Genomic DNA, 27893 nt, shown 5'->3' with positions numbered 1-27893 from the left:
TGCGGTCGGTCGTACCTATCGACCTGCACGCCCGAATTTCGAAAGTGCTGACCGCAGACTTTCGTTTTAGCCCTTGGAGGCCGAGACGATATATAATACGTCTCTCTGTGTTTACGCCGGCAACATCAAAAATCCTCCGTCGCATTCACGATTTAAAGTTGTACCTTTCTAACGGGTACCGACCGATAGCAACCGATAGCCGGAGTTCCTAAGTAGGGTAAGTGTGTCTCGCACCTCTCGCACATTCCATACCTATTCCATATCCATTACCGTGCCTTCCTACCTTGCATAGCCTATGCGCATACCTGCTTCATTCAAGGGCGAAGTCGAACTACTTTAAACTGTTTTATTGCATACCTCTCTCTTCTCGTCTCTTCTCTCTCTCTGAGCCGAGACCAATTCACAATTCACAATTCAACATTCACCCCGCTTGAATTTGGCGCCACTTGCAATTCCACACCTTTTAGAAACCCAAACCCAATTGATATCCCTTTGCGCCCAACTGAGCCAGTCTTATTGGAAGACCGGGATCCCCCAGATAAACTTTTTGATATTCGCACTGCTCACTTGTCACGAGAGACTTGTCTACAAAAAGCCATCCAAATTCCTCATTCAGATCCGTACTCGGATTGTTCCGCACGACAGCACGTACAGGACACACGCCTTACCTACATTCACCTTCACTGTGCAAATAACATTCATCCTAAAAAGAGAGAGAGAGAGAGAGAGAGAGAGACAGAAAGCCACAAGATAACAGTGAATCAAAATTGCTAATACTGGTGCCAGAAACTTGGGGGGTTAGTCCGCACCATTATTCTCATTATTTGCGATTCGGAGTTCCACATACCAACGGCGACGCCCAGTTCAGACTCTCTGAACTATAAATCAATTCAAACTCCCTCAGTGAGGTTGGCAACGTCGGCTACCGCCTAATCGCTAACTTCCCTTTGCTCCGACTTTCTTAGGCAGATCGTCGAGGGGAAGGGGTATCTAGACGTTAAATTATCACCAATGTCGTAAGTAGGGATAGTCTATTACTTCATCAACTCGCCATTGACCTCATCATTTAAGTCGAAGATTTACCACACGCAATCCACGCCACAGCGGTCCTATCTCGGACGAAGTTAGCTACTCAGAAGAGGAGGATTCAAGGCCTAGTGGAGGATCATACAGCCATAGCCACGGACGAGAGGTTTCGGACGAGGACTCCTACGATAGTGAAGAAGGCGAAGAAGAGTACGAAGACGACGATATTGATCCGGAAGATTCGGCTTCTACTAGCCCCTCAAGGCGTCACCACCCAGAAGCCCGTCCTCATCGCGCCCCATCCCGTGCCCCGTCTCGCACGCCGTCTGGACAGCAGCACAGGAGTGTTGCCCACAGAATACCCTCCCATTACGATTACGATAGTTATCGGCCTGCGCCGAACCCCTCTGCCAGTCTGGATTCAGATTACGATTACTACGGCCGCGGTGCCTACCCACCGCCGGCCGGGGGGAACCAGTATTATGCCGGTGGTCGTGGCTATCCCCAAAGCCACGTTGGCGGCTATGCTCCCCCTTATGGTGGAAGTGGGCAGGTAGTGCCATACGGACCACCCAATCCTTACCAAAATCCTTTCGCCCCGATGAACGGAAATGCTGGTAACTATTTTAATAACGAGCATAGGTGGCCTGGTGGTAACGAAATGATGCCGTTTGGCGGAGGTGGCGGTCAGAATTACTTTGGTGGCCAGCCGCCGTATCCTATGCCGCATGGCATGGCACCATACCAGTGGTCCCCTCCTCCGCCTCCACCGACGGACATTGGTGGCCCGTCCCGAACACCCGCCCCGGCCCCGGCCCCGGCGCCAGAACCTCCGAAGGAGGACCCCGAAAAGGAAGCCATGAAAAAGAAATTAGCCGAGATTGAAGCCGAGCAGAAGCGGAAAGAACAAGAAGCTAAGCAAAAGGAGCTCGAGGCTCAAATTAGGCTGGAGGCGGAGCTGGCATTCCAGCGCAAAATGGAGCAGATCAAGAGGGACGAAGAGATTCGTGCCGAGGAAAGAAAGATTGCCCTAGAGAAATTGACCAAAGACATCGAGGATGCAAAGAGGGCAGCCGAGAAAGCCGAGGCGGAGCGTGCCCGTAAGGAAGCAGAAGCTATTGAAAGAGCTGAGCGGAGTGCCCGTGACAAACTCGAGGCGGAACAGAAGGCCGAAGCAGAAAGGAAGAAGAGAGAAGCGGAGGCTGCCGCCCAGGCAGAGGCTGCTCTTCAAGCTAAGCTGCAGGCCGCTATCAGGGCCGAAGCCGATGCGAGAGCGGCGGCGGCGGCTAAAGCTGCTGAGGAGGCTGCACAAAGGCAGAAATTTGAGGAAGAGGCCAAGGCAAAAGCTGAGCTAGAAGCCCGCAAAAAAATAGAAGCTGAAGAGGCCGCCAGGGCTGCTGCCGCCGCAAAGGCTGCGGAAGAGGCTGCGCAAAGAAAGAAATTCGAGGAAGAGGCCAAAGCAAAGGCAGAGTTGGAAGCTCGTTTGAAGTTGGAGGCCGAGGCAAATGCCAGGGCTGCAGCAGCGAAGGCGGCGGCGGAAGAGGAAGCAAGGCAGAAAAAAATAGAAGAAGAAGCAAAAATCAAGGCTGAGCTTGAAGCTCGTAAAAAGATAGAAGATGAAAAGGCAGCGGCGGAGGCAGCCAAAGCTGCCGAGGAAGCTAAGAAGAAGGAAGAGGAGGCACTAAAGAAGAAGCTCTTAGAAGAGGCCAAGCTCAAGGCTGAAGAAGCGAATAAGAAGAACCTTGGTAAGGACAAGGCGCCAATTCGCTTCAAGGACGCCGTGGGAAGAAAATTCAGCTTCCCTTTCCATATATGCCAGAGCTGGCAGGTACGTCAAAGGCCCTATGTTTCCGCTTGAAACTCGCTTGCTAATTTACTCTCTAGGGCATGGAAGAGCTTATCAAGCAAGCTTTCAGTCATGTCGACGTTATCGGCCCCCATGTACAAGCTGGGCATTATGATCTTATTGGTCCGAATGGCGAGATTATTCTCCCCCAGATATGGGACAAGGTGATTGAACCAGATTGGGCGGTGACGATGCATATGTGGCCCATGGATCGGCCGGCCATGCCTCAGGGGGGAGCTATGAGGTCTATACCTGGTAGACCAGGAGTCCACATGGCAAATGGCCCGTTCCCGCCGCAGGGTCTTAGGCCGCAAGGCCAACCGCGTCCGGCAAGCAGTGGTGGACCTCCACCTCCGCCGAGTCATCCGATGATGATGGGTGCGGGCGGCATGCCCGGTCATGTGAGGAGCCAGGTTCCTTTCGATGGACGCCCAGTTGGGGGTCCTGGTGGAGGGATGCCTCCAAATATCATCCAAGTTAACAAGCCTCCTTCTGGTAAGAAGCCAACCAAGAAAGTCCAGAGCGGCGTGCTTGGGTGGATAGGTGGAGGAGCTGCGAAGCCCACCAAAGGCAAGAGGTCAGTCGCTACATCTATTATGTTTTTTGTTACATGAGCTCACAACTAAACGTGTAGTAGTAGAACTAAACGATAAGTTATAATCCATTCACATGTACTCCGGGGATACCTGGGCAACTCGATTTAGCCACTGTCAATTTCCACTTACTCCCGTGCCTTTCTCGCCAGGCACCAGTCCTAATTTCTATTCACATCACCAATTTATTCTTTGGGGAGTTCTGCGATGGTCTCCAATAACAGATTTTGCATTATACCCCGGCTCGAGACGACGTCATTGTTTAAAGCGGCTTTTTTCGCGGGCTTTTTTCCTTCGAGCACGTATTATGGACGAAGTAATAATTAGCACGGGGAAACAATATTTATTCATCACAACTTCGATACCGGTAGACCTGTATCATTTTTTTGCTACTACCGCGTGTTTACATCTAGGACTATATTTTTTTTTCTTACATGAGGTGACGATGTCTCATACGCTAAGAATGACGAGATGTATGAGGAGGGGCAAGTAAATGGATGTTCTTTCAAGACGGCGAGCATTTTTACCTTGTTGAGATTTGTTTTGAGAGGGGCTATATTCTTGGATGGCGTCGTGGATGAGAAAGACTGGGGAGACCAAGACACATCCGGACTGATATGTTACATATTTAAATTAGGAGTTACTATAGGTTTTGAATTGAATCTTGAGAATTGTATTCTTAAGGCTTTAGTTGATGTGAAGATTTATTATGATTTTGGCCGTCTAATTTTAAGATAGTTGTATACATAGATAGGGTCTATATGGACAAATCAGTCAATGCTAGCGGACTCTATATACCTAGGGAGGGGAGTTTCTTAGCAGAGAACTGATTCGCGGTCTTCTGTGAGTGATAGGGGTATGGTACACCATTTACATCGCATTATAAGTGCGGTTCGGGACATAGCAAGAATCCAATCCCTCACCGCGCAACACCCGGATCATTCCTAGTCTCCTTCAACACCCGCTCCGCCTGCCGCACAAACGCCTCCACCATAACCCCCGCGACCTTATCGGCAACAGCCGCGCTCACAGCCGTGTACAAGGGGTTCGCAAACTGGTACTTTATCGTGAGTCGGACGTCGCTCCAGCGATCTTCGCGGACCGCGTCGTCGTGGGCCGGGAGAACCGTCCATCGCGTTACTAGGCTCTTGAATACGCCCCGGCTCCCGATATCCGGCCCGGGGTGGTGGTCTGTTAGGCCGTGTCTGCGCAGCTCGGAGGCCGGGATCTCGGTTCGCGCGTCGCCGCTTATGGCTTCGACGATGCCGAGGGTGGGCACGCAGAAGAGCCGGCTCGTGTAGGTCTCTTCGAAACCGCCCCAGCCGGCGGTTAGGTCGGCTTGGGTGGGCCAGCGGCGGGTGGTGGTGGTGTGTGGGTTTCCGGGAGTGGGGTCGGTCCACCGTGTCACGCGCGAAACTTTGCAGTATGGTAGGAAGCGCACGTAAGAGTCGACGTCGGCGATTATGTCGTAGAGGCGCTCGTGGTCGTAGGGGAGGCGGCGCGAGGCGGTTAGGATTTGCGGCTTGGTGGGGTCGGGGAGGGAGATGAAGGTCCGCCGGGGAGGGTGCGGGTATGTTCGGAGGGTGGAGAGTAGACGCGGTGGGCGTGGGAGGAGGCGTGCTGTCGCCATTGAAGAGTCGGGAGGGAGCCCCGGGGAAGTAGTTCAAGGTGAGTTCAAGGTAGTTACGTTTATGAGTTATGTTGGGTACTTGGATACGAAAAGAGAATTATGAGTTGATATGTAAAAATCTCGGAAATTCTATAGATCTTTCATTTTTAAATCACACCGCTGTCTAGATGCATAGGTCTATATTACAACGCAAGGGAAAAAAAAAAGTAATATAACAGAACTGGTACTCTTTTAGCTAGATGCGATAAGTATAAGAAAAAAAGTGACGTTGAATTTCACCGCAGAGGCATCGATACATTATCGATAAGAAAAAAGCACGCTACTAATACAGCCCCACTCTGTTCGGTGCTTAAATTTTCTTGGAATCTTTTTTTCTTCCCAACCCAATCTTTTACCAACTCGTTTTTTCCACGAGCTCCCAATATGCCAGGAACCACACCCTTACGGTGACCGACGAGAGGACTAGTGAAAGGACTCAGTCGACAAGCACCGTTTTATATATCGCGCGATGACTTCTACTGTCGCAACTACTACGGCAGTATTGCCAGATGAGGAGCTGCTAGCTAAGGCCGAAGCGTTGACCGTGCAGGATGGCGCAGAGACTCAGTTGCCTGCCCACAGGAACCATGATCCGCAGAATAACTTGAAGAGAAGCGATCCTTTCCAGTTTGGATCGCGCTACCTTCAGGAAAATGATGATGTCTTCGAGTTCAATGCTTGGGATCATGTGGAGACTGACGACACTTATAAGGAGTATGCTGAGCAGCAATATGCTATGCAACGAGAGTCGCCAGTCTCCGACTTCGACAAAAGTGAGTACACAACCTTTTCTATCACCTTCGGTGTTGTGATGATACTCCATTATGCATAGTTCATCTGAATATCTCTGATGACCACATACATCAATTCTTTCGCTCCCATCTGACACACCTTACCCTTACAATCTCAATATTGCTACGCATCGTAAATGCAGCTGCTAACAGACGCAATCAGGTAGATTCAATTCCGACCCTGCTAAGTGGTGGAATCTATTCTATAAGAATAACACAGCCAACTTCTTCAAGAACCGTAAATGGTTACAACAAGAGTTCCCCGTACTTGACAAGGTTACTGCAGAAGATGCCGGCCCAGTTACAGTGCTGGAAGTCGGTGCCGGTGCCGGCAATACGGCGTTCCCCATCTTGGCCAATAACAAGAACCCCAAGCTGAAACTGCATGCTTGTGACTTCTCTAAAAAGGCTGTTGAAGTGATGCGTAGTCATGAAGAATATAACACCGACTTCATGCAAGCCGACGTATGGGATGCCGCTAGTGAGGACCTGCCTCCCGGCCTCGAGGAAGGCAGCGTAGATGTTGTCCTTATGATATTCATATTCTCTGCCCTGTCCCCGAAGCAGTGGGAGCAGGCCGTGCGGAACATCTATCGAGTACTCAAGCCGGGCGGTGAGGTTTGCTTCCGCGACTACGGCAGAGGTGATCTAGCACAGGTTCGATTCAAGAAAGGTCGATACCTGGAAGAGAACTTCTACATTAGAGGGGATGGTACCCGGGTCTACTTCTTTGAGAAGGATGAGCTAGCTCAGATATGGATGGGAACATCTGCTGTAGCTGATGCAAAGGACGATGGCGAGACTACCGAGCCTTCGGAGTCGAAGGTACAAGAACCTTTGTTTGATATAGAGGAGTTGGGTGTCGATAGAAGGATGCTCGTAAATAGAGCCCGGCGGTTGAAGATGTATCGCTGCTGGATGCAAGGCCGCTTCCGTAAGAAATAAACATGATTTCGCAATACCTGTATTAGTGCTAAAATGTGATTTTGCATTGTGTTTTCTAGTCCAACTTGACGATACTATTTTTATAAAAACCACCTAGGTTGTAGGTATATAACCTACACACTCAACACCTTAACTAATCTCTCCCGTCCATCTTTTCCAAACCCAATACCATCCAAATAAGCGTCAATACCACCATACTTCACATCCAAATGCCCTTTAATCCCCTCTACGAAATCACCCGGTACATCTACCCACTCCGGCGAAAGGCCAACCCTCCGAGCCTCTTTGAGTCGAGCCTCTTCATTGATTGCGAGGCCCTCGCGTGACAGCTGGTAGTCGCGCATGATTGCAGCTGATGGTACGCCGAGGATCATCAACGTTAGGGCGATGATGAGGCCGGTTCGGTCTTTGCCTAAGGCGCAGTGCACTAGGAGGGGGAGGGATGAGGGGGATATGAAAGTGCGGAGGGCCTATATATATAAGGAAGGGAATGTTAGTTTCTTTCTTTGGGGGGGTTGGTGAGTACCTATGGAAATTATAGGGGTTGGGTTTAGGGTAGATGGATGGATGGATGGGTGGATAAAGAGAGGAAGAGAAAGAAAAAGAAACTTGCCTCAGCGATCTCGGGACCAGACTGGTCCAGCGTTACGAGAGCCATACCTACGAGACCTCGCGGCTGCATGGCTTCCCGGCTGAGGATGCTGGTAGCTTGGGCGCGGTGGCCGAGGAGTGCGAGGATGGTTACCTTGCTATGCGGAGTTTATGGCTTGTTAGCTATAACTAGAATCGTATAGGTAGTGAGGATCTCATATGTATGTCCATGCCCGTCTACAGAAAGAAGGGGGAAGGAAAAGCAATGGGGCCTCACGAGAAAGCCCACCACCCAAGCTGTTCCCAGAGAAACGCCTCGAACCGCTTCCCCGTCACCTTGATCTCGCGGTACTGCAGGCCGGGGATCCGCCCGCGCTGCTCCTTGCTAGACGGCGTTGCAACTAGTTAATATATATATGTGGCGCAATTAAGAGGGGGGACGTCAGGGGCGGCTTAGGTACTTATTTCGCAGATCCACGACCGTTCGGATGCCTAGCTCATCTTTGATTCTCCTGCGGTCTGAGGGGGATGCTCTGTCTGGATGGAGTGCGGGTTAGTATGGTGGTGGTTGGGTGCTTGGAGACGGACAAGATAAATAGGGGGGGAGGGGCTTTTCTCTCACCTGGTCGCGCGGATCGGAAGAATACGCCTTCTCGGATTACCCTGAGCTAAAATTTAGCTGTCTCTGTGTTTTTTTTTTTTTTTACTGGTATTTAGAAGAGTATCTTACTTCTGGCCGAGATAATTGTTAATCGTCTTTCCGACGTCTCGGAAGTTGTCGATGTTGTCGAAAGCGATGGACATTTTGTCGTTGGTTCAGGAGACGGAGAAAATATTCTTGGATGCATTGGGCCTACGTGGTATCTTGCGGGAACTGGTTGTATGAGATATGTTGTGGGTTATATAGTTGCCAACTAGGTTTATAGAGTTATTGGATTGTAAGTGCGCTCAACAATATGAGATAGGTACGCCTTGACCCTGTCCTATTTCGTGAACGGATGGCCGGGGCTTCCCCAGTAGTGTATGAGGCGTATATCTTGGAACCTCATTACCGCCTTCCATGAGACATCGAAGCTACTGGTAACACATATATTCATATCTCTCAAATTCAAATGCACTATAACTAATATTAGCTCCCGAGAAACTCTGTATTGGTCTTACTGATGCGCACCGTTCTTCTCCATTACCGGAGTCCTGTACATGTGTTTCTAGATAGTGACAGCGCAGTTCCCACGGGGAACAATTCCATCCTGGTCTCGCAATCGCAATCCGTAATTTTTCTAGCGACGGCGTGAAAGCAGCTCTGTTCTCTCATATTTTAATTAGCCAGGGAGGTCCTAAAGTCTCAGCACACACCAAATGGGCGGTACTCTCATTTTCGCCGCACCAAACCTCAAGCACCTGTTGCAAGCTTCTCGGCAGGCGTCCCAATGGCATCTCCGACTCTTGTTTCAAAAGTAGCGGGTGAAGAATAGCCAAACTTTTTTCAATCTGCTGAACTGGCGAAGGTCGACTGGTGCGCCTCCCTCATAGGAGTCCGCCTCGCTTGCTATCGCCTGCTCTAGCTGCTCACAACTAAAGACGGGCTGGCCAAAGAGGTCTAGACGCCATCCATTATAACCTTCCGGCTCAAAATCGTACTAAAGTTCCTGAAGGCTCGTTGGCCAGCTTAAAAATAGAGATCGCACATCTATATGTGAGGTGCCGGCACGGCAATTGTGCTAATATCATACTGCCTGAGGAAAGATGGTCGGTCTTTCAGGGAAGCTGGAAAGGCTTCCGGAGTGGGCTGGAGATACGAAATGATCTCGGGTAGAAGCTCGTCCAAGAGGCTGAGAAGATAGGCCATGGATTCGATTTAATGGCATTTGATGGAAGAGGGGGACTTTGGGGAATCACATATCTTAGTTGGCACTTCGTATAAATCCTCCATTACAATATCAACTTTTAATATTCATTTTTTATTTCTAAACGGCAACTATCCTTTGGTAAGATCCAGCCCGTCTATAACGTAGACTACCTCCTTTGAATCCGTATCGATAACTGTTGTTGGTACTGATATCTGTACAATATAAAACTGAATTATGGATTACCTAATCAAAGCTAACGGGGCTGGTGTATGACAATGACGTAATAGTCATTGGCATCGTCAAAGCCACAAGCGATGATGAAGCAGATAATGATGAATCAACCATACGGCCATAACCATAGTTCAAGCTACACAAAAATAAATTCATAGCTGTTAACATCATTTTTTAATTCATAGGATTATGTTCTCAAACATACTTAATTCTTCTTCCTCATACCTAAACATCAAGTATCATCTAGATTCTAGAATGCACCATCCCATCCTCGTCTACCCAGGTACTTGTATATCAAGGTAGGTAGGGATTTATACACTACTATTGTATACACTACAATCACTACAATCACACATGCCTTTGTCGTCGTGTAAACGAGCTATACCCAGGTAGTTGATTTGTCTCTCAAAACTCATCATACCTACATCATCCATCATCCCACCTTCAATATCTATCTACCAAGACTTATTCCATTTATCATTTATCTTTTCTCCATTCTCCCTCACCTTAAACTCACCTTCATCCCACCTCCACTCACGTCTCCAATAAACCAGATCTCTCAATCATCTTATCTCCAATCAGACCCGGCAATTCTATGCCGATCCTTCTAAAAAAAGAGAAAGAAAGCCGAGAAATCTAGGTGAGGTCGAATACGACTATAGGTACGCGTACAGATGCAGCTGAGAGCTCGCCGTTCTCAGCCACATAATATATAACATGGCCGCAACCAATGAGACGGAGACACAGGGGGGCTTGGGGCGACAGCTACACGATGACGACACCAAACCGACAGGTAAGCTTCATGTCGCAAAGACTCTCTTTTTGATTATCGTGACTTTTAATTTATTTTCCTTCTTCAAAATGAGATTACAAAAATGTTACTATCAAATGTTACTGTCATTTTTTAAATTTATAAGTGATAGCTGATTCTTTATTAGTTCACTCGGGAAAGCTCATTTATGCAAAACCCCAAGACCTTCCGAGCTTCCCGTCTATTGGCCTTTCAGAAAAAGGATCCGCAGCCAGTGCAGCTGCTGCTTTAGGTTGGGTCTCCAATACATCACCTGAGCTGTGGAAGCCGGACAAATCCGCTCCAGCTTCAGCTGCCGCCGTCATGGCGAAAGATTATAAGCTGAGTCCCGCCTGGGAACCCGTTCCTAGCCAGCACAGCACCAAAGCCGCTCTGTTCGCGTCACAATCTGCCATGAGCGTCACCAAGCCCGCCAAATCAACAACTCCCGATCCTGGCCATTCTGCCGCAAATTTGGCTTTCAAGTCAGATCGGAGCCCACCCGGTTCTGTTTATGGGAGCTCTCTGGAGCGCCACAGGTCGCTACTTGCTGCGAAAGGTGCCATGGCGAACCGCCAAAGAGCGAAGTCCTCGCCGATTCCTAAGGAATCGTATCCGGATGAGGCAAATGCCGCCGCCAATGCCCTAAGTGCTGCGACCCGAGCTCATAGGCCAATTCGGTCACCGACAATAAGCGAAACCAGCGAGAAGGGCGGCTCTGTCCCTTACACTAATATGGACAGGCAGATGTTCACATCGCGACCACCAGTCAAATGCGAAGTCGACGATCAGAAGAGAGCAGATAGTCTTCATGCCTCTGCTGTTGCGATGGCCAAGAAGATGTATACTCAGCAGCAAAAAATGATCGACGCCAAAAAGGCACATGATAATGCTAACCCTCCTCAAGAGAATGCTGATGCTTTTAGCAGCGTCAGCGATGATGCGCAACCTTTACATCTTACTACCTTGCAAGACGCGGCTTACAAGCAAGCACAAGCACGTCTAGCTAAGATGCACGAAGAGCACTTCAAGGGTCGGGAATATCAGGAGTATTACGGGGCCAAGCCGCTAACGCGACGGTTTTCAATCAGGGGTAAGCTCAGGAAAAGGGCTTCTAGCGACGGCGACGTTATTGAAGACCGCAGACGATCACAGCAGATTAAGCAGCAGATGTCTTTATTCTCCAGCAAAATTTCCGAGGTCGACAGCAAAAAGCGACAGCAGGATCAAGAGGTATTACTCGCTGCAGCTCAGAGGAACGTGCACGAACGTTTGAAAGGGATGGATGAAAAGATATCCGCCGAGACAGGAATGGTCCATCCGTCCACTCCAACACAATGGGAAATGAAAGCACACGCTATAGCCCAGGCTAAGGCCGAGCAGCGCCTAGGCCAGAGGCACGGACAGGTTGATATTGGTGCCGGAAAGTATATGAGCCAAGATGAAATTGACGCAATCGCTGCGGCGAGGGTCAAGCCTGTTTTGGATGAAATTAACGAAAAGGTTGAGGAAGAGCAGGCAAGGCAAACAGAGTTACGTCTTGAGATGGAGAGAAAGAAAGAAGAGGAGGAGATCGAAAAGGCTCGGCAAAAGGAAATCCAGGATATTAATAAACGACTTAAGGGTCAGCTATGTTTTGTAACCCCCTAGATTTCATGCACTAACAACCTCTACAGAACAAGATAAGCAAGAGCAGAAAGAGAGGAGGGCAGAGGAGAAACACGAGGCCAAGGCGAGGAAAGAAGAAGAAAAGGCAGCTAAAGCAGAACAGAAACGGCTAGCGAGGACCGAGAAACGTAGATCTACGGCTGAACGATCCGGGGAAAGTCAAGATGAGCCGGACCCTACAAATGAAACAGTTGTTATGAGTACCGCGGGCCAACCCGTCAGCGTACCTCCTCCACTAGAACCGGCATCCACTGCCGCCGAAAACGCTGAAGACGGAGTAGTGGATCGAGAGGCGGTGTCACCCGGCGAAGGGTCGTCGAAAGGCGGCGTTAAGACATGGTTCAAGAACCGCTTTTCTCGAAGCGCGAAACAACCGGACGACAAAGGCAAATCGGTAGAGAGGGGTTTCGTCGGCGGGGCCGCCCTAAAGGGCGTTAATAGCTCCACGAGCATAGATAATCCAGGCAGCGTTAGCATGTTTGCTGTGGCGATGGTGGGCCGCGGGCGGACTACTAATCTAGAGGACGAAGCTGCCGGCGCGGCGACGCCGACGAGGAATTCGAGCGATGGCGAGAACGAGCATTTCCGCGACGACTCGCAAGATCAGCCCAGGGCGTCGCTAACGCCGCCTAGGCCGCCCCGTTCGTCAGTTGCGAACCACAGTCCCAGTCGAGACTCGAAGTTTGTGGAGATGCTAGCCTCCACCTCATAGAAGGCTAGGTATGCTATTTTATCACGAGATACACATTTTGCGCGCGGGGGTGGAGTTGTTTCTAAGGCTACTTTTCAACTTGCGGTTATCCTATGCGTTATGGGGATGGTTCGGTCGCCTTTTTTCCCTAGGATTTAAGAGGATTTTGGCCGGTAAAATTGGGAAAGACAACAACCGCAAGGATATAGGGGCTTTGGTTTTCTTGCGCGGGAATCGGTTTGATGACTTTATTTGCTTGGCGTTGGTTTGCGCTCTTCGTTCATGTATAGGGGGTGGTGGTTTGATCGGACATATCTGTGTAACAGCGCCAATATACCCCCTTTTCTTACTTCCTTATATAGGTGAAAAGTTGACATTTTGAATCTCATTTCGTCGATGCTTGATTTATATGTGTCACCCAAAATCTTACAAATTGCATTTATTAGTTTTACTAGGTTCACGCTGTATCTTGGAAATTATAAATGAGAGACACAATACCTTACAAATTGCATTTATTAGATTTACTATCTTCACGCTGTACCTTGGAAATTACAAATGAGGGATGTCAATACCGACAGTTTACTCAACTCAAAATGTTCGTATTATTCAATACACATCTGTCGCTACGTTATAAAATGGTGTTATACTGTGCAAATACCGCTATTGTTTCTTATCCACCTCGGCCGTGGCGGCTAGGTTGAACTGCCATATTAACGTTCTAACCGTCTAACTTGAACCCTCAGAATAATGACTCATGAGAAGTTACCATGCAAGATTCAACATGTGCCTGATTGAAAACCTGTATCATTACACTCCAGTGGAGGTTACCGAACGCCGTGAGTAAATGTCGTTCCCCTATTCCTTCTAAACCTGGTATCATTATTATCGTGATCTAATGCAACCTCCAAACAAGCTCGGCGTGTTGTTCTACTGAAAGTAAAACTATCCGAAAATACTATGAAGAAGCGGAGCCTCTTAAAAGTCTCTCGGGTCTGTTCTCACTTTGTGCTGGTGACCGTGACTATCTGTCAGCGTCCTCTGGCTATCCTGGGTTTGCCTACCCCCGGGCAGGACGCTGGGATGTGTCGCATAGTAGGTCTCTTCCATCTGTCGCGCGGGATCCTGGACCGGGTGGGGGTTGTGCCGCGTAGTTGTAGCAGGATACAAGTCGACGTAAAAGGAGAAGACGTAGAAGGAGAATATTAAGGCAATAACCCACTCGATAATAGCAGATTTGTTGTGGTCGCCCCCGAAGTTAATCACGCCAAAGGCAATCGCTAGGCCTAGCTCGATGATGACGAAGATTAATTTAATCCAGAATGAGATGCGGAGGACACGAATTTGACGGTTTTCTATGAAGAGATTTCTCGTTAGTTTCTGTTCTAACTAAAATAGACAATGTGCGGACTTACTATGACCTAGACGCTGGTATTCCCAACAGATGAAGATGGCCGAGAATAGATATCCTGCAATGAAGAGCAGAAGGAAAATATCGTGTAGTCTCGGATACCGGAGGGTATCAAATCCGGATAGACAAGTCAGACCAATTGTGCCAATCACGGCGAAGAAGATGCACAGGCCGCTCAGAACCTTTTCGCCAGTAGAGGTGTTGGGCACCAGTCGACCTCGATGTCGCAAATAGCGGTCAGCCCCAAAGGATAGATCGAGAAATATCGTGGTGATGATGCATCCCGTGACGAACAACGGTTTGAGCTCTGAAGCACCGACGTCTGATATGTAGGCAATCGTTTGGTCGTCGTCCATAGAGTCATAATGAACTCGGTTGGTGTTTATGATCCAATATAGAAGAAGTCCTAATAATGTTGCCAGCCACATGAGGCCGGATATGATGGGAAATACCTTTGCGATAATGTTAGCTGCGTACGAAGGAAAAAAACAAAACAATTGGGATAATTGGTGGTTCCTTTCACTTACCCAATACGACAGGAACCGCATCGTGGATTGATTTACTGGGGGTTTGTAAAACGCTATAATTCCTCTATTGTGGTGATGTCTAAGTAATTATGTAGGCACCTAAGGTATAAGGGAAAGCCGCCGACTTATAATAAACGAGCGAAAGAGGTAAGAGAATACAAAATACGATACACAGCCCGAAGAATAAAAAGGGCGCGGGAACAATGAATTGCGACGAGAGGAATAAGATTGCGCGTAAGTATAAGATTTAAGATCTAGAAGATCATGTTGTTGACGGCGATGATGAGTAACCTTGTGAAAGCAATTCCTTCAAAAGGGGATCGACGTATGACTTCATTCGACAGACGAGACTTACTCGGGCATCAGGGCGCCACGAATTTTTTTTTAAATCTCCGGGACCTACGGGAACGAGCAAGGACCGACTTACCTACATACATAGGACGACTAAGACAGGATTCGTCATTGGCGTAAAATGGAGGCTGGCTATGCTTGCATATATACCTAGTTAGTTAGTAAGAAATCCATGTACAATACAGGGCTATGATAGGACTTATGTGAGCTGGTTCGGGGCCTGTGGATACTAACAGGCCGACTCGGGCTTTTCTGAAGATGTGATGTTTTGCTTCCTACCGCTTGCGACTTTGAATTAAGAAATGGTGACGTCAATAGAGACTTGCGTGGAATGAAGACGCACCAAACTAAGAATAAGCAAGTCATACATAGGCCACATCATGCGGTGCTCATAGTAATAAATAGACTGTGCATAATATTTTGAATACTGTATGGGGTAAATATAATATGGAGATTACCTATAGCTTAATTTAACCAATTATCGCGTTTCCCATCTGCAAGATCAATATCCACCAATCACACGTAACTAATCCCTACCTTTACCTATCTTTGTATTCAAAATCATAGCCTTGCCTCTTCTTCCCAAGGCTGACAAAGAGCCACTTGAGCCTTTACAACCTTCTGTCCCTCAGTTTTAAATACTCGAGGGTGAAGGATATTATATCACACGATGGCGGTCTCGCCTGTGATCGTGCATCCTACCGATGCTCTACCGAACCCTAGATCTTTATCCTCGCCTCTCAAGACCGTAACTTCAGCACAGGCGTCGTCCAATGGAACTCCCGTGGTCGCAACAGCTGCGCCGAATGTAGTCGCAGCAGCACAAGCAACCTCCCTAGATCTGGCGGAACAGCTTAACGAGGAGGAGAAGCGCAAATATGTTAAGGGTAGGTTCGGCGATTTATTGGGTGACTTGGAATAGATGGGCAATGCGCTAACTCGAGATCCCTTCGAAGGCAAGAAACTCGGTGAAGGTACCTACGCCAACGTCTACCTTGGCTTCCTAAAAAGCGATCCGACGAAGCTGGTAGCCATAAAAAAGATTAAGATACAAAAGGAGTACACGGAGGGGATGGCGCCCGATGCCGTCCGCGAAATCAAGCATTTACAGGAGCTATCGCACCCGAACATAATAACGCTGCATTCCGTCTTCTCTTCTAAAAACCAGAACCTCAATCTCGTTCTGGAGTACCTCCCCCTTGGCGACTTGGAAATGCTTATCCGTGACGTCGATCGCGTCAGATACGGTGCCGCCGACATTAAGGCTTGGATGGGTATGCTTACGAGGGCGGTGTGGTTCTGTCATGAGAACTTCGTGCTGCATCGTGATATCAAACCCAACAATTTGCTTATTGCAGCCGATGGGGAGGTGAAGCTTGCCGATTTTGGTCTGGCCCGAAGCTTCTCGGATCCGTATAAGCCAATGACGGCGAACGTCATCACGCGATGGTATAGACCTCCCGAGTTGTTGTATGGAGCAAAGCATTACTCGGGCGCAGTAGATATCTGGTCCGTCGGCCTGGTCTTCGCCGAATTGATCATAAGGACGCCATACATCGCCGGAGACACAGAGATGCGGCAGATCAGTCTTATCTGCACCGCCATCGGTACGCCCACAGAGGAGAATTGGCCGGGGGTCACTAAGTTACCGGCGTATACTACGGAAGGAGAAATCCATCCCGTACGGGGAAGGGAGTATTACATGTCGTTCTTCGGCACAGTTGGAACCGAGGGCGTCGATCTCCTGATGAAGACGTTGATACTCGATCCTAAGAAGCGTATTACGGCCCTGGGGATGCTGAAGCACGAATGGTGGAACAAAGACCCCAAGCCCACGCGCAAGCAGGATTTACCGAAGAAGTCGGGCGGGCAGGAGAAGATCGGCGCTGATTTGAAGAGGAGGCCTGGCATAGTAGATGACGACAAGACCGCGAAAGTTGCCCGGAAGCTGGACTTCGGCGCGACGAAATAGAATTCTAAGCGGCGAAAGAGAGATTCTGATGACTTGATGTGAATACCGGTCTGGCGCTTAGGAGTTTAGAGGTATAATCAAAGCGTTAGAGGTTAGGGACTTATGAATGGATAGGGCAGTATAGGATAATGAAGTACAGCGTGATGGTTCGGAGTTTGACACAGCACGCGTAGAACTCGTGGTTATGGCTAGGTATGTCTATGGTACATAAAGTACAGAAGTCTTTTTTTTATATGTTCAGTTATACCACTCATCGCCTACAACTCGCCCCGTTCTCTCATCTCGCGCCGCTCGGCAATGCGCTTCTTGTAACGGACTTCGGTCCTCCTCCTCTCACCACCGTCGATCTTGTGGCCCCGCCGGAACTCCCACATGCCCTCCGTAATAGACACCCGGACGCCTTCGCCGCCCTTAAGCGGCAGCGCGTAAGGGCCCACGATAGTCTTGGCGCCCTCCACTTTGTACCCTCGCACGCGGGACATCTCGTCCAAGCTGCAGTCCTTGACGGACCGCCCCGGCGGCACGTTCACCACGTACTTGCGCGGGTTCACCGGGTCCCGATCCGACTCCAGGATCCGAAGGTCCGCCTTGCCGTCCTCCACGTGCTGCAGGTCCCCTCCGATGCCGTACTGTCCCAGCCGGAAGCGCTGGCGCCACTGCAGGAGGTACCGCCTCGTTCGCGGGGGCTCGACGCCGAGCTCGCGCAGCTGGTCGGATGTTAAGGAGAACAGGGCCTCCCAGGTGGGGAACTTGGAGGCGTGCTGGCTTAGGCCCCGGCCGATTACGGTGAGGAAGGTCTGCACGTCGGGGATGAAGGGCGTGGGAGGGGGGATTTCTCCGGCGGGGCGGGTCGTGGTTGAGGAGGATGCTCGGATGCAGGTTGTTGTTAATGGTTGGAGTTGGAAGGCTGCGCGGGGGGTTATGGGCGCTAGGGCGGTGCGCAGTTGCTGCGGGTTGAGAAGGGGCTGCGGTATGTTAAACTATGTGTAAGTCTTGGTAGTGGTATGTTGACTCACCTTTAAGCGCACCATTTTGACGGCGATATACCGCGCTCTCTCCTAGTCTTCAGGCCTCAGACGATGTCCCCAGATGACCATACCCCTAAGAAAACTGGGCAGACAGCTAGAACTACTTCGCAATATTCTAGTATATCCGCGGCGCAGTTGTAGCTTAAGCAGATAGATACTGTAGATAGATAGGCTCGATATTGAAAATTCAATGGAGAGTCGGCAAGGGAAATTTGTATCCTCCGATAGGTCCGTGCAACCCTAGCGCCCCATCGCCCATCGATGCGGGATGTGGATCTACAGTAACGTCTTTAGGATTAGCGCCTGTAAGCCTCACTGCGCTTATGAGTCAATAGTGGGTAGTAGCTCTTATCGGATAAGAGCCTCTTGTAGCTGTGCCCCTCGATGAAGTACCTACTGTAACTCGGTTGGCCCCGCGAGTTGTCCGGTAGGTTAGTTGTCTGCCTGCTCCCTCAGCCTCAACAACTTTTTTTTTTCTTTCCCCAAAAGTAAACTTCTTTTCCGAGTTTACCACGCCACAGGTATGTGTTGACGTAAATACCTAGGCGTCATTCTTGTGAAACCTTGGAAGGTTATTCCTTGTTCCTGACAGGCAGTTCTTGTTATCGCATTCACGCCTGTCGTCTCTTACCGTGTACGCCATGGGGCGCCCAGGCTTATCGCAAGCCTCGAAGGCGTCGGTTAATCGACAAAAGGGCTCTGTTCAGGTCCGTCGCGTGACGTCTAGTGGTATGTTAAGATGGAATTATTATATTGAAATAACATTGCTTACCTTGTTCAGATGCCTTTCCAACAGATTTCCTCAACTTCTTGAATGCGCTTCCGTCTGATAGCGCCTCGCGCAATACAACTGATCCCTCACAAAATGCAACCAAGCAGACTGAACCCCCTAGAAAACGCCCTCGAATCGAATGCTTCGAAGCAATCCCTATTGCGAGAGATTCACTTACTTTCAAGCGACCTGTTCAAACCGAAGTATCCCTTGATGAACTAATCTTATGCGTGAATGTCCACCATCACATGAAGCTACATCATGATGAACAACTACGGGTTTTAACTATCTCCTCTAATGCGCGATCTCCCTATGGCGCATTCAAAACTGAGCTGGACTTAGGTCGTCACACATTCTCCAAGAGCACACTGGCAATATTGAATGTGATGAGCCGCAGCCGAGACGCTGACGGCGATGAAGGCGCACTTTGGGTAGGCGTCAGTGTTAGCCTGGAGAGGAAAAATAACAGAGACCAACTCCAGCTCTCCCTTCAGCTGAATTGGAATTCAACCCATTCACCCCATTCACTACGGAGTTCCGCTGAGCGCGCTCTTAGTCAACAAGTTCTAGATACCTTCTTCACAAACCAGACCCAAGAGCAAGGTGCTGCCAATGAGAAGCTTTCCCCTCAGGCTTTTTACGATGCAGCATTTGTTCCGGAAAAGGATCCCGTAAGCCCATTACCCCTCTCAGCTCCTAAGTTGATGACCTCGAAGCTGTTCCCCTTCCAACGTAGGGCACTACAATGGCTTTTGAATAGAGAAGGTGTCAAATGGAGTGATCGTTGTTCAAATGGGAAGCCTGGCCTGGAGCCGTTATCTCCGCCGTCAGCCAACAGCCTGCCATTGTCATTCAGCATGGTAAATGATGCAGACGGTCGGTTAGTATACATCAGCAATCTCTACCACGTCATTACTAGAGATATTAGCGCGTTCCGTAAGAGTGAAACTGCTGTGAAAGGTGGCATTCTAGCCGAAGAAATGGGCTTGGGAAAGACAGTTGAGACGATTGCCCTTATCTGCATGCATAGGCGTGATAATCTTCTGCACCTAAATACCAACACAGCTCAGAACGAGCGGCCAAGTGGTGCAACACTAATCGTCACTCCCACTACACTCAGGAACCAATGGGTCTCAGAATTTAAGAAGCATGCACCACATCTCCGTGGGATGGTGTATGAGGGCCTAAAGGGTGTTAGTGAAGATGAACAACGATTTGTCTCCGAACTAGTAAAGAAAGACGTTGTCATCACGACTTACAATGTTCTGCAGGCCGAGATCCATTATGCGGCAGAGCCCCCTGATCGCTCTATGCGACACCAAAGAAAATACCACCGCCCCAAATCGCCGTTGACTCAGATCTCCTGGTGGAGAGTATGTTTAGATGAAGCTCAACAAATCGAGAGCGGCGTTAGTAGCGCTGCCAAGGTTGCAAGACTAATACCTCGTATCAATGCTTGGGGTATCACTGGAACGCCGGCCAAGACGAACATTAAGGACCTATGGGGCTTATTGCTTTTTCTTCGATATGAGCCGTTTGCCTCCTCCTTCAACATATGGGAGGGTCTGATATCAACCCATAAGGAATTGTTTAAACCTCTTTTCAACAGCATTTCCTTACGACACACAAAGCGCGCAGTCAGAAGCGAGCTAAGTCTACCACCTCAAAAACGGTATGTCATAACCATGCCTTTCAATACGGTCGAGGAGCAGCATTACCAGACAGAATTCAAAGATCTCGTGATGAAGTTCGGCCTTGATGAGCACGGATCGCCTCTTCAGGGAGATTGGGACCCCGAGAACCCGTTGATAATCGATTCAATGAAACGTGCCCTTTCTCTGCTCAGAAAGTCAATATTGCACCCGTCTATCGGATCCGGCCGAATTCATCAAACAACAAATCAGAGGAACAAGGGCCCTCCAACAATTGAAGAGGTGCTAGAAGCCATGATCGAGCAATCAGATTCTTTTATCAGGGCAGAGCAGCGTATTTATTTACTCAGCAAGCTAGAGAGAGGCCAGTTATTGGAGTACCGGTCTGAGGTGGACGCGGCCATTCAGCTTTGGCAGGAAGTAGTAGATGAGGTTACAGTCCTAGAAGAAGAATGCCGAAAGCAACTAGAAAGCGAGCTAGAAAAGGCTAAACAAGCAGGTTCTAGCGACATGTTCATGGAGGATGAAGGCAGCGATGCCGAGAGTGATGATGATACCGACGAGAAAACGGCGCTCGGAAAGGTCAGCGAATGCCGACGAAAACTCCGATCTATGCTCGATCTTCACCATAGAGCCGTTTTCTTCATCGCCAGCGGCTATTTCCAGATCAAATCTGATGAGAAGAGGACGGTTCCTAATTCGGAGGGATTCAAACTGCTAGAGGAGAAGGAGGTCTCCGGGTATGATGCAGCGAAGAATATTCGAAAAGAGATTCTACGTGAGGCGCGGGCCAAAGCTTTGTCCTGCATTACTAGGATTCGAGAAAAGGCGTCGTCGCAATCGTTCACCGAGGTTCCCGAAGTTAGACTGCCTGAGTTTCGGGGCCTAGAGACTAGGCGAATTTCGGATAGCTTCAAGGTGCTCGCCGGTGCTCTCGATGTTCAGGCAGATTTGATCGATGAATGGCGAGAAACCGTTATTCAAATGTTAATCCGGCCACTTGTAGACGAGGAGGAAGAAGCAGAGATCACGGGCGATGAATACGAGGACTCAACCAAAATCCAGGATGAACTGATGGTATATACGCTGGCTTTGAGAGCCGTAATAGCCGACAGACGGGATGCGATGTCCGGCCTGGAGAACGAGCGGGTTAAATACGATACTCGCTTCGCAGAGCGACAAGCTCAAGCTGGAGAAGGCCATGCCCCCGAAAAAGTTCTTGTCTTACTTCGAAAGCGCGACAGAATCAAGCAGCTATATCTAGGAACCTCGTTCCGAGCCATCGTTACGGATCTTCGAGAGTTGGCAACGAAACTCCGCCATGATATCAGCAACGGAAGCAGTCGTGCGAGGGTTGAGCTGCACATCGTCGAAGGGCATCTGAAGCTGACGCAAGAGCAGAGCAACGCACAGAACAAGGCGGCGACAGCTTTAGAGCGAGAGTTGGACACTTTTACGGCGGCGATGAATGCGCGCGTGGAATACTACAGGCAGCTGCAGAGCATTTCTGATAACGTTGCTCCGCTTGACGCAACCCAACTCCCAGATGATGATCCGTATTCTGCGGCGGTAGAAAAAGAGTATGAGATGCAAGAGCGAGAGAAAGCCTCAAAGGACAAATTTACCGCAGCTCTGCCTAAGCATCGTTACCGTAAGACTCCCTGCCCAAATCAGGATATACCGACTACATTTATATGCATACTGACTTAGTTCACAGTCCTCCACCTCAGAGAAGCGGGTCAGAAGTCAGAAGAAGTCTGTGTTATCTGCCAGGGTGCTTTCACTCTAGGAGTGCTTACTGTCTGTGGGCATCACTTCTGCAAAGAGTGTATCGTGACTTGGCTTAAGAAAGTCCACATTTGTCCCGTCTGCAAGATGAAACTTTCGTCATCAAATCTTCACGATATTACGCTGAAAAAGCAAGAGTTGAAATTCCACCAAGAACACCCGCAAGAGAGCTCGCAAGCATCGGACCAGGCCAGTGCGCTTACCAAGTTCAAGAAGTCGGGTATCTATTCCGAATTCAGCAGCGATAAACTCGACGCCATCAAGGCTATCGATCTCAACGGCCCTTCATTCGCTACTAAGATCGATACTCTAGCGAAGCATCTGCTGTGGCTACGTGTTGAAGACCCAGGCGCCAAGTCTGTCATCTTCTCCCAGTTCGGCGAGTTCCTCGAGATCCTCGGCCGAGCTTTCGACCAATACCAAATCGGGCATTCTTCTTTCAAGCAGAAGAACGGTATCAATACGTTCAAGGAGGACCCCGCTATCGAATGCTTCCTCATGGATGCCAGAGCGCACGCTAGCGGTCTCAACCTCGTCAACGCAAGCCACGTGTTCCTATGCGAGCCCCTCCTCAACACGGCATTGGAACTGCAGGCGATCGCCCGAGTAGACCGGATCGGGCAGGAGCACGAGACGACGGTATGGCTATATCTGATAGATGGCACGGTCGAGGAGTCCATCTATAACCTTTCTGTCCAGCGGCGCCTGGAACACCTCGGCCAGAGCACCAAAGGAAAGGAGAAGGAGCAAGAGTCCAGCGCGGAGGTCTCGGATCTCAATCTCGAGGCGGCAAACTCTCTAGAGCTCCAGCAGGCCACCCTGTCGAAGCTCATGAGCAAGGATCAGAGCATGGGAGAAGTCGTCGAGCAGAACGACCTCTGGCAGTGCTTGTTCGGCCACGTTACCAGGAACGAGGCGGCTGCCGACGAGCGGATGAACGATCCTGCTGTCATTGGCTTCCTCGCTGGCGCGGCGGCGGAGGCTAGACGACAACAGGACTAAGTAACGGTTTTGATTCGGTGGTGTGTAAATACGTACGTCCCCGGCCCTGCGATTACATACCCCCCGGTACTTGACGATGTATAAAATAAGCACTTAATCACCCCTGTACGTACGATACGATATGATACGACGCGATATGTAAGTTTAGTTGACGAGGGCGTCTTGGAATTCACGGCACGATATTAGCAGGGCGTTAGGGATTGCATTGCATGTTGAGGCGCGCTGTCTGTCTGTCTATCTGTTTGCTAGGCTAGGTTATGTTACGATAACATAATGCTATGATGTCTGCGCTCGTACTATGTAATTAATTAGCTAGGTAATTCATCAATCAATCAAGAAAGCTATATTGCTCAGGCATTTCAGCTCTGGCTAGTTCGTTTGTTATCCGCGAATCATAAATTAGAAAAGGGATAATTAGGTGGGTTATCAGCTTGTAGTTGGTTGCTATGGTTCGTAGGTAAGGCATATTTTTATAAATGTCTATGTAGGTAGGGATGCTACATATACTACCTAATGTAAGGAGACAGGATAGATGGTGGTGGATAAAGTAAACTAACTCTAGAGCTGAAAAGAGGTAGGTAGGAAGAAGAGCTGAAGCCGAATGGATAGTGTTACCCCTGTCCTCTTGGCCTTTCGGCTATGAGGTAGGTAGCTTTTCACCCCTGGAAGCCGCCCGCCCGCTCACCCGGCTGACGGGCAGCTTACACGCGAGGATTAAGCTTAAATGTTAAATCGCGTGCTGTGCGTGTGCGGCATGTAGTGTCACTATTTAACTAGGTAGGTAGGTTGGTGGATACTATTACTGTTGTATTTGTCTTTAGGGGGGGAGGGGGTTTTCAGCTTTGTCGATCTGTGGGGGAGGGGGAGGGGGGACTTTCCAATGGCCACGCGAGAGGAAGGGATATTATATTACACCCGAGACATACGCGCAAGCAAGGAGGTAAGCACGTGTGTAAGGGGTTCTTTATAGTGAGTGAGTGAGTGAGAGTTGTCTGAGATGTGATGTTGTAGAATATAGATATAGATATAGTGATAGGTAGGGATAGGGATGGGGATGGGAATATAACAAGAGACGGATTATTAGATCGTTAATGCTACGCACAGGTGTGTAGGTATGTTTTAAGCCACGAGTCTCTAGGCTATATTGTGTGCAATTCCTGTGCACTTAGACACTCACACTCACACTCACACACTTACACTTACACTTACACTTATACATTCCTACCTACTATATCAAGTAGGTAACTAAACTAGTTCATGTCCACTATAAGGTAGGCAGCTAATATAAACTGCATATACATACGTAACCACATCTCCCCATCCAAGCCATGAGCTGACCGACCACGACGACCATACATACGCCCGCCCTTCGACACCCACCCAACCAACCAACAACCCCTGAGATACCATCCGTCTTTTCTTCTCAGCTCCGGCAGACTCAGCCTAGCGTCGCCCCGTCGAAACCGATTAATTTATGACCCGCGTGGGCGACACGTTGTGCGTACCCTGCTGAAGGGGGGGACGTCCCCGTTGCGCACGTGGGATTTCGTTCTAGAAGCTTTTTTCTTCTGTTGGTGTCTGGTCGGATCTGGGGTCCTGTCTTGTGTACCTACCTACCTACTTATTTACCTATCTACCTAAAGCAACGGAGGTTTTGCTTTTATTTATTTGTTTCTTCTAGTTATAGATTAACTATACTATGTACATAGTTGTAGATATATATATATATAGGTATATATAGCGCTATGTAAGACATACACATGGCTATCCGGTCTCTCCCGGTACTCCCCAATAATCCCGGCCGGCCGGCCCACGACAGAATCCTCTTGCGTTAGGTCCTGTACTGTACCGTACCGTAGAAGCACAGGTAGTGGGTTGGTTTCAGGTCATCGCGTGGTTTTTTTTTTCCTGTGCCGCAGTGCGACATCCGCAGCGGCACGTACATATATTAGGTACGTTAGTAGACTTGCCTAGACCGAGGTAGTTTATCACGACGGTATGTCTTAATATGCATAGACTTGGCTTGGCTTGGCTTGATCGTGGCTATCTATCGTGTCGTACGTATACCGTAAGTTTCAAGTCTACGTAACTATAGGTAAATAACTCGTTCGATGGCCAGAGGAAGCGTTACGCTTGAGAGGTAAAACCTCACCTTATTCCATCTCCTTCCTTTTTATCGTCGTACCCGCGGGCGAATTATGTAGTTTAAACATATCAGATAGGTAGTTAACTGGGTCAGGGTCAATAATAAAATTGTATAATTCAAACATTGAAGTAAGTGAACACCTGGTATCTATGTATTGACAGCATGACAACGACTAACTCGACGATAATAGTAACAAGAACAATAATATAATACAGCGTAACATCAAAACGGGGTATTTTAACAGGAGGGCTGGTAAGTATGTAGGTTAGCAGATGATAGTAGTACACGATGTGTTGGTTTAGGTAGTTAGTCGTGGCGGAAGAAAAGAAAAAAGCAAAAATAAAACAAAGCAAAGCAGAAGAAATCATTGCGGCAACGCTGTCTAACAGATTCTCCTTCGTTAGACTTTTTTTTCTCCAAGAGTCATTACCATCCATTCGTACTCCGACCAACAGAACCCAGAACCTGTAATACGTAATTCGTTTAAGACCTCCACTGCCACAGGCAGAGCAGATAGCGAGACAGAGATGGGGGTTAGCAGCCTATTCTCAGCCGCCCTTGTGTCACACACCCCCCCTTTCTCGTCTCCGTGCCTAAGTTCGATGGTGATGGTGATGATGACTATACCCGCTATTTGGATCGAAGTCGTAGTAATATGGCGGCAGATCTTGATATGCGAAATCGTCGCTTTCGCTGCTATTTGTCCTGCTCCCGTAGCTGACCGTCTGGTATTGTTGGTACGGGCTCGACACCGCGTAGTACTGCGCCGCGTCGTCTTGCCTCGTGTCGTTGGTATAGCTGTTATTATTATCGCCTTCGCAGTCCCTGTTGCTGCTGCCTCCGCTACGTCTGCTCTCCGTCTCGTAGCCCCTCGCTAGAACGTGTGTCATACTGAGGCTCCCCCAAGGCAGGCCTGAGAGGTCTATGCCGTCATCTACTGCGATTTCGTCCGACGAAGGGAGACGGTAGCTGCTGGCTGCGTTTTCCAAGTCGCGCGACTCCCGTTCTGCCTTTTCTTTCTGCTCTCTGGCTTTCTCTCCTATTCCAACCTGTTAGTTTAGTCCGTCTTGGAACTGGAGATATGTATTCAGTTACGTACGGAACTTTCGCTGAGCCAGTCGATTTTGAATGCGCCTCCTCTCCTCGGGCTCTGTAACTTCTGTCCAGTCGTCTGTCGAAGGTCTAGACCTAGGCTTGGGCGACTTATTAGGAATCGATTCGTGCTTCTTGGACGAGCGTGAATTCATCTTGTCTCACTCCTACGCCTATGTTCTAAACTAGGTAATTTCAAGTTGTGCCTCTTCAGTCTTGGAGAACAGTCAGGACTGCTTGTGTGTCGTAATCAGTATTGCTTTTCGTGATGGTCGCTTATATTCGGCTAGTAGTAAAGGTTGATATTACTAGAGCCAAGCGGGAATCCTTGAATATTAATGAGAGAAGCTTGGCTGGGAAGGAAGATGGGTACTGAATCCTTTTAGGACCAGGTGTGCCGGTACCTGTCATATATACCTCCCGGGATATAGATAGGCAGAGAATATAAAAGCAAGGTGAGTGACTACTGGATAGACAGACCCGTATGGAAGTGTTTGGGGGCCATTCTGGTCGGTTGACGGAATGTAACTTGAAACCACTTATAAGGCTGATGACAAGGGTACTATATGTCACAGAGCTTTTGCCTACATGGGATGACGATGGAACCTTCATGGGACCTTTGGCGAGGTCTGGGCCAGACTTGCGGGATGGCCATTGAGGCTTATGGTGTCTGTCTATACTATGTAGCCATCCACTCGAGCCCCGAGACTCGAGCGGGCTATTTGGTGTGGCTACTTGGTTGCGTGCAAGCAAAGGTGACGGATAGCATGTAGCATGCAACTATCGGCGAGGTAACAATAGAGCAACCTGGACTCAAGCCACTGCTGCAACCCCCGACTATGACGCGCAGGTTGATAGCTTTGGCCAGGCAAGACTTTCCTGCACACGTACGCCAGCATTGCGTCAAGGTAGTACCTGAGGGAAGAAAGACATCGTCAGGTATGAAGCCACTAATAAGCTACTATGGTAAGAAGCTATTCTCAATGGGGGGAGTGGCATTGTGCATCATCCATCGTCCATCGCCTTATGGAGCTATTGGATCGCCCGCATCTCGAACTAGGAAACCCTGACAGCCGAAATATCGGGAGCACAGGCCATAGCCGTCTATCCTGGTCATCCTAACTACTCTAGGGTAACTAGGTAGGTAGTCATCCTAGTCGAGAGTCAGAAATGAGCCGTTCAAGTCCGGGATATGAATGGCCATCAGGGCAGAGCCACAGTTAGCTAATCTCGACTTTCTAAAACGAAATACGATTCTCGCTCAGACCAATCATGGGTTGGGGGGTTCTTGGCATTCGTGAAGGTTATCGGTTTTTATGTATACCTAACTACCTATGTATTAGGTAGTTATATGTATATGTATTTATGGTGGTGATGGTGGGGAGAATAGTGTAAGATATGTAAAAGTATGAAAGGTAGATCCGTCATTCCTCGTCGGGACCTACTTACGTGGAAACCCCTCTC

General features: G+C 49.1%; 10 protein-coding genes across 10 annotated transcripts; 5 read left to right on the top strand and 5 right to left on the bottom strand.

Moving 5' to 3' along the window:
- Positions 1-281: 281 nt before the first annotated feature.
- F5Y00DRAFT_227663 (uncharacterized protein) lies at positions 282-4141 on the top strand. The gene is made up of 3 exons (XM_048006513.1): positions 282-1016; positions 1072-2854; positions 2911-4141. The coding sequence occupies exons 1-3, from the start codon at positions 1012-1014 to the stop codon at positions 3484-3486; spliced, it is 2364 nt and encodes a 787-aa protein (XP_047868170.1). The 5' UTR covers positions 282-1011; the 3' UTR covers positions 3487-4141.
- A 10-nt stretch (positions 4142-4151) lies between these two features.
- F5Y00DRAFT_227661 (uncharacterized protein) lies at positions 4152-5344 on the bottom strand. The gene has a single exon (XM_048006512.1). The coding sequence runs from the start codon at positions 5093-5095 to the stop codon at positions 4385-4387; it is 711 nt and encodes a 236-aa protein (XP_047868169.1). The 5' UTR covers positions 5096-5344; the 3' UTR covers positions 4152-4384.
- A 145-nt stretch (positions 5345-5489) lies between these two features.
- On the top strand, positions 5490-6895 carry F5Y00DRAFT_227660 (methyltransferase). Its single transcript, XM_048006511.1, has 2 exons — positions 5490-5907; positions 6089-6895. The coding sequence occupies exons 1-2, from the start codon at positions 5604-5606 to the stop codon at positions 6868-6870; spliced, it is 1086 nt and encodes a 361-aa protein (XP_047868168.1). The 5' UTR covers positions 5490-5603; the 3' UTR covers positions 6871-6895.
- Positions 6896-6983: 88 nt separating this feature from the next.
- On the bottom strand, positions 6984-8265 carry F5Y00DRAFT_258649 (protein-tyrosine phosphatase-like protein; the record flags this gene model as incomplete). Its single annotated transcript, XM_048010742.1, has 6 exons — positions 6984-7340; positions 7535-7619; positions 7739-7846; positions 7923-7998; positions 8084-8124; positions 8192-8265. The coding sequence occupies 6 exons, from the start codon at positions 8263-8265 to the stop codon at positions 6984-6986; spliced, it is 741 nt and encodes a 246-aa protein (XP_047868167.1).
- Positions 8266-9663: 1398 nt separating this feature from the next.
- Positions 9664-13180, top strand: F5Y00DRAFT_227655 (uncharacterized protein). The gene is made up of 3 exons (XM_048006510.1): positions 9664-10335; positions 10481-11956; positions 12009-13180. Exons 1-3 carry the CDS (start codon positions 10260-10262, stop codon positions 12710-12712), a joined length of 2256 nt encoding a protein of 751 aa, XP_047868166.1. The 5' UTR covers positions 9664-10259; the 3' UTR covers positions 12713-13180.
- A 349-nt stretch (positions 13181-13529) lies between these two features.
- Positions 13530-14768, bottom strand: F5Y00DRAFT_191649 (Frag1/DRAM/Sfk1 family-domain-containing protein). The gene is made up of 3 exons (XM_048005177.1): positions 14627-14768; positions 14104-14551; positions 13530-14043 (listed from the first exon to the last, which is right to left on the bottom strand). The coding sequence occupies exons 1-3, from the start codon at positions 14645-14647 to the stop codon at positions 13667-13669; spliced, it is 846 nt and encodes a 281-aa protein (XP_047868165.1). The 5' UTR covers positions 14648-14768; the 3' UTR covers positions 13530-13666.
- Positions 14769-15499: 731 nt separating this feature from the next.
- F5Y00DRAFT_227651 (Pkinase-domain-containing protein) lies at positions 15500-17094 on the top strand. Its single transcript, XM_048006509.1, has 2 exons — positions 15500-15864; positions 15934-17094. Exons 1-2 carry the CDS (start codon positions 15648-15650, stop codon positions 16947-16949), a joined length of 1233 nt encoding a protein of 410 aa, XP_047868164.1. The 5' UTR covers positions 15500-15647; the 3' UTR covers positions 16950-17094.
- On the bottom strand, positions 17095-18149 carry F5Y00DRAFT_227649 (IGR protein motif-domain-containing protein). Its single transcript, XM_048006508.1, has 2 exons — positions 17966-18149; positions 17095-17914 (listed from the first exon to the last, which is right to left on the bottom strand). The coding sequence occupies exons 1-2, from the start codon at positions 17978-17980 to the stop codon at positions 17207-17209; spliced, it is 723 nt and encodes a 240-aa protein (XP_047868163.1). The 5' UTR covers positions 17981-18149; the 3' UTR covers positions 17095-17206.
- Positions 18150-18408: 259 nt separating this feature from the next.
- On the top strand, positions 18409-23546 carry F5Y00DRAFT_227648 (SNF2 family N-terminal domain-containing protein). The gene is made up of 3 exons (XM_048006507.1): positions 18409-18706; positions 18759-22052; positions 22119-23546. Exons 1-3 carry the CDS (start codon positions 18619-18621, stop codon positions 23189-23191), a joined length of 4455 nt encoding a protein of 1484 aa, XP_047868162.1. The 5' UTR covers positions 18409-18618; the 3' UTR covers positions 23192-23546.
- Positions 23547-25930: 2384 nt separating this feature from the next.
- On the bottom strand, positions 25931-26584 carry F5Y00DRAFT_258643 (uncharacterized protein; the record flags this gene model as incomplete). Its single annotated transcript, XM_048010741.1, has 2 exons — positions 25931-26376; positions 26437-26584. 2 exons carry the CDS (start codon positions 26582-26584, stop codon positions 25931-25933), a joined length of 594 nt encoding a protein of 197 aa, XP_047868161.1.
- Positions 26585-27893: the final 1309 nt, after the last annotated feature.

Source organism: Daldinia vernicosa (genome assembly GCF_022497035.1).
Source record: "Daldinia vernicosa strain CBS 139.73 unplaced genomic scaffold F5Y00scaffold_7, whole genome shotgun sequence".
Lineage (NCBI taxonomy): Eukaryota > Fungi > Ascomycota > Sordariomycetes > Xylariales > Hypoxylaceae > Daldinia > Daldinia vernicosa.
The sequence above is the reverse complement of the archived record's forward strand: the minus strand, read 5'-3'. Positions and strand labels throughout refer to the sequence as shown.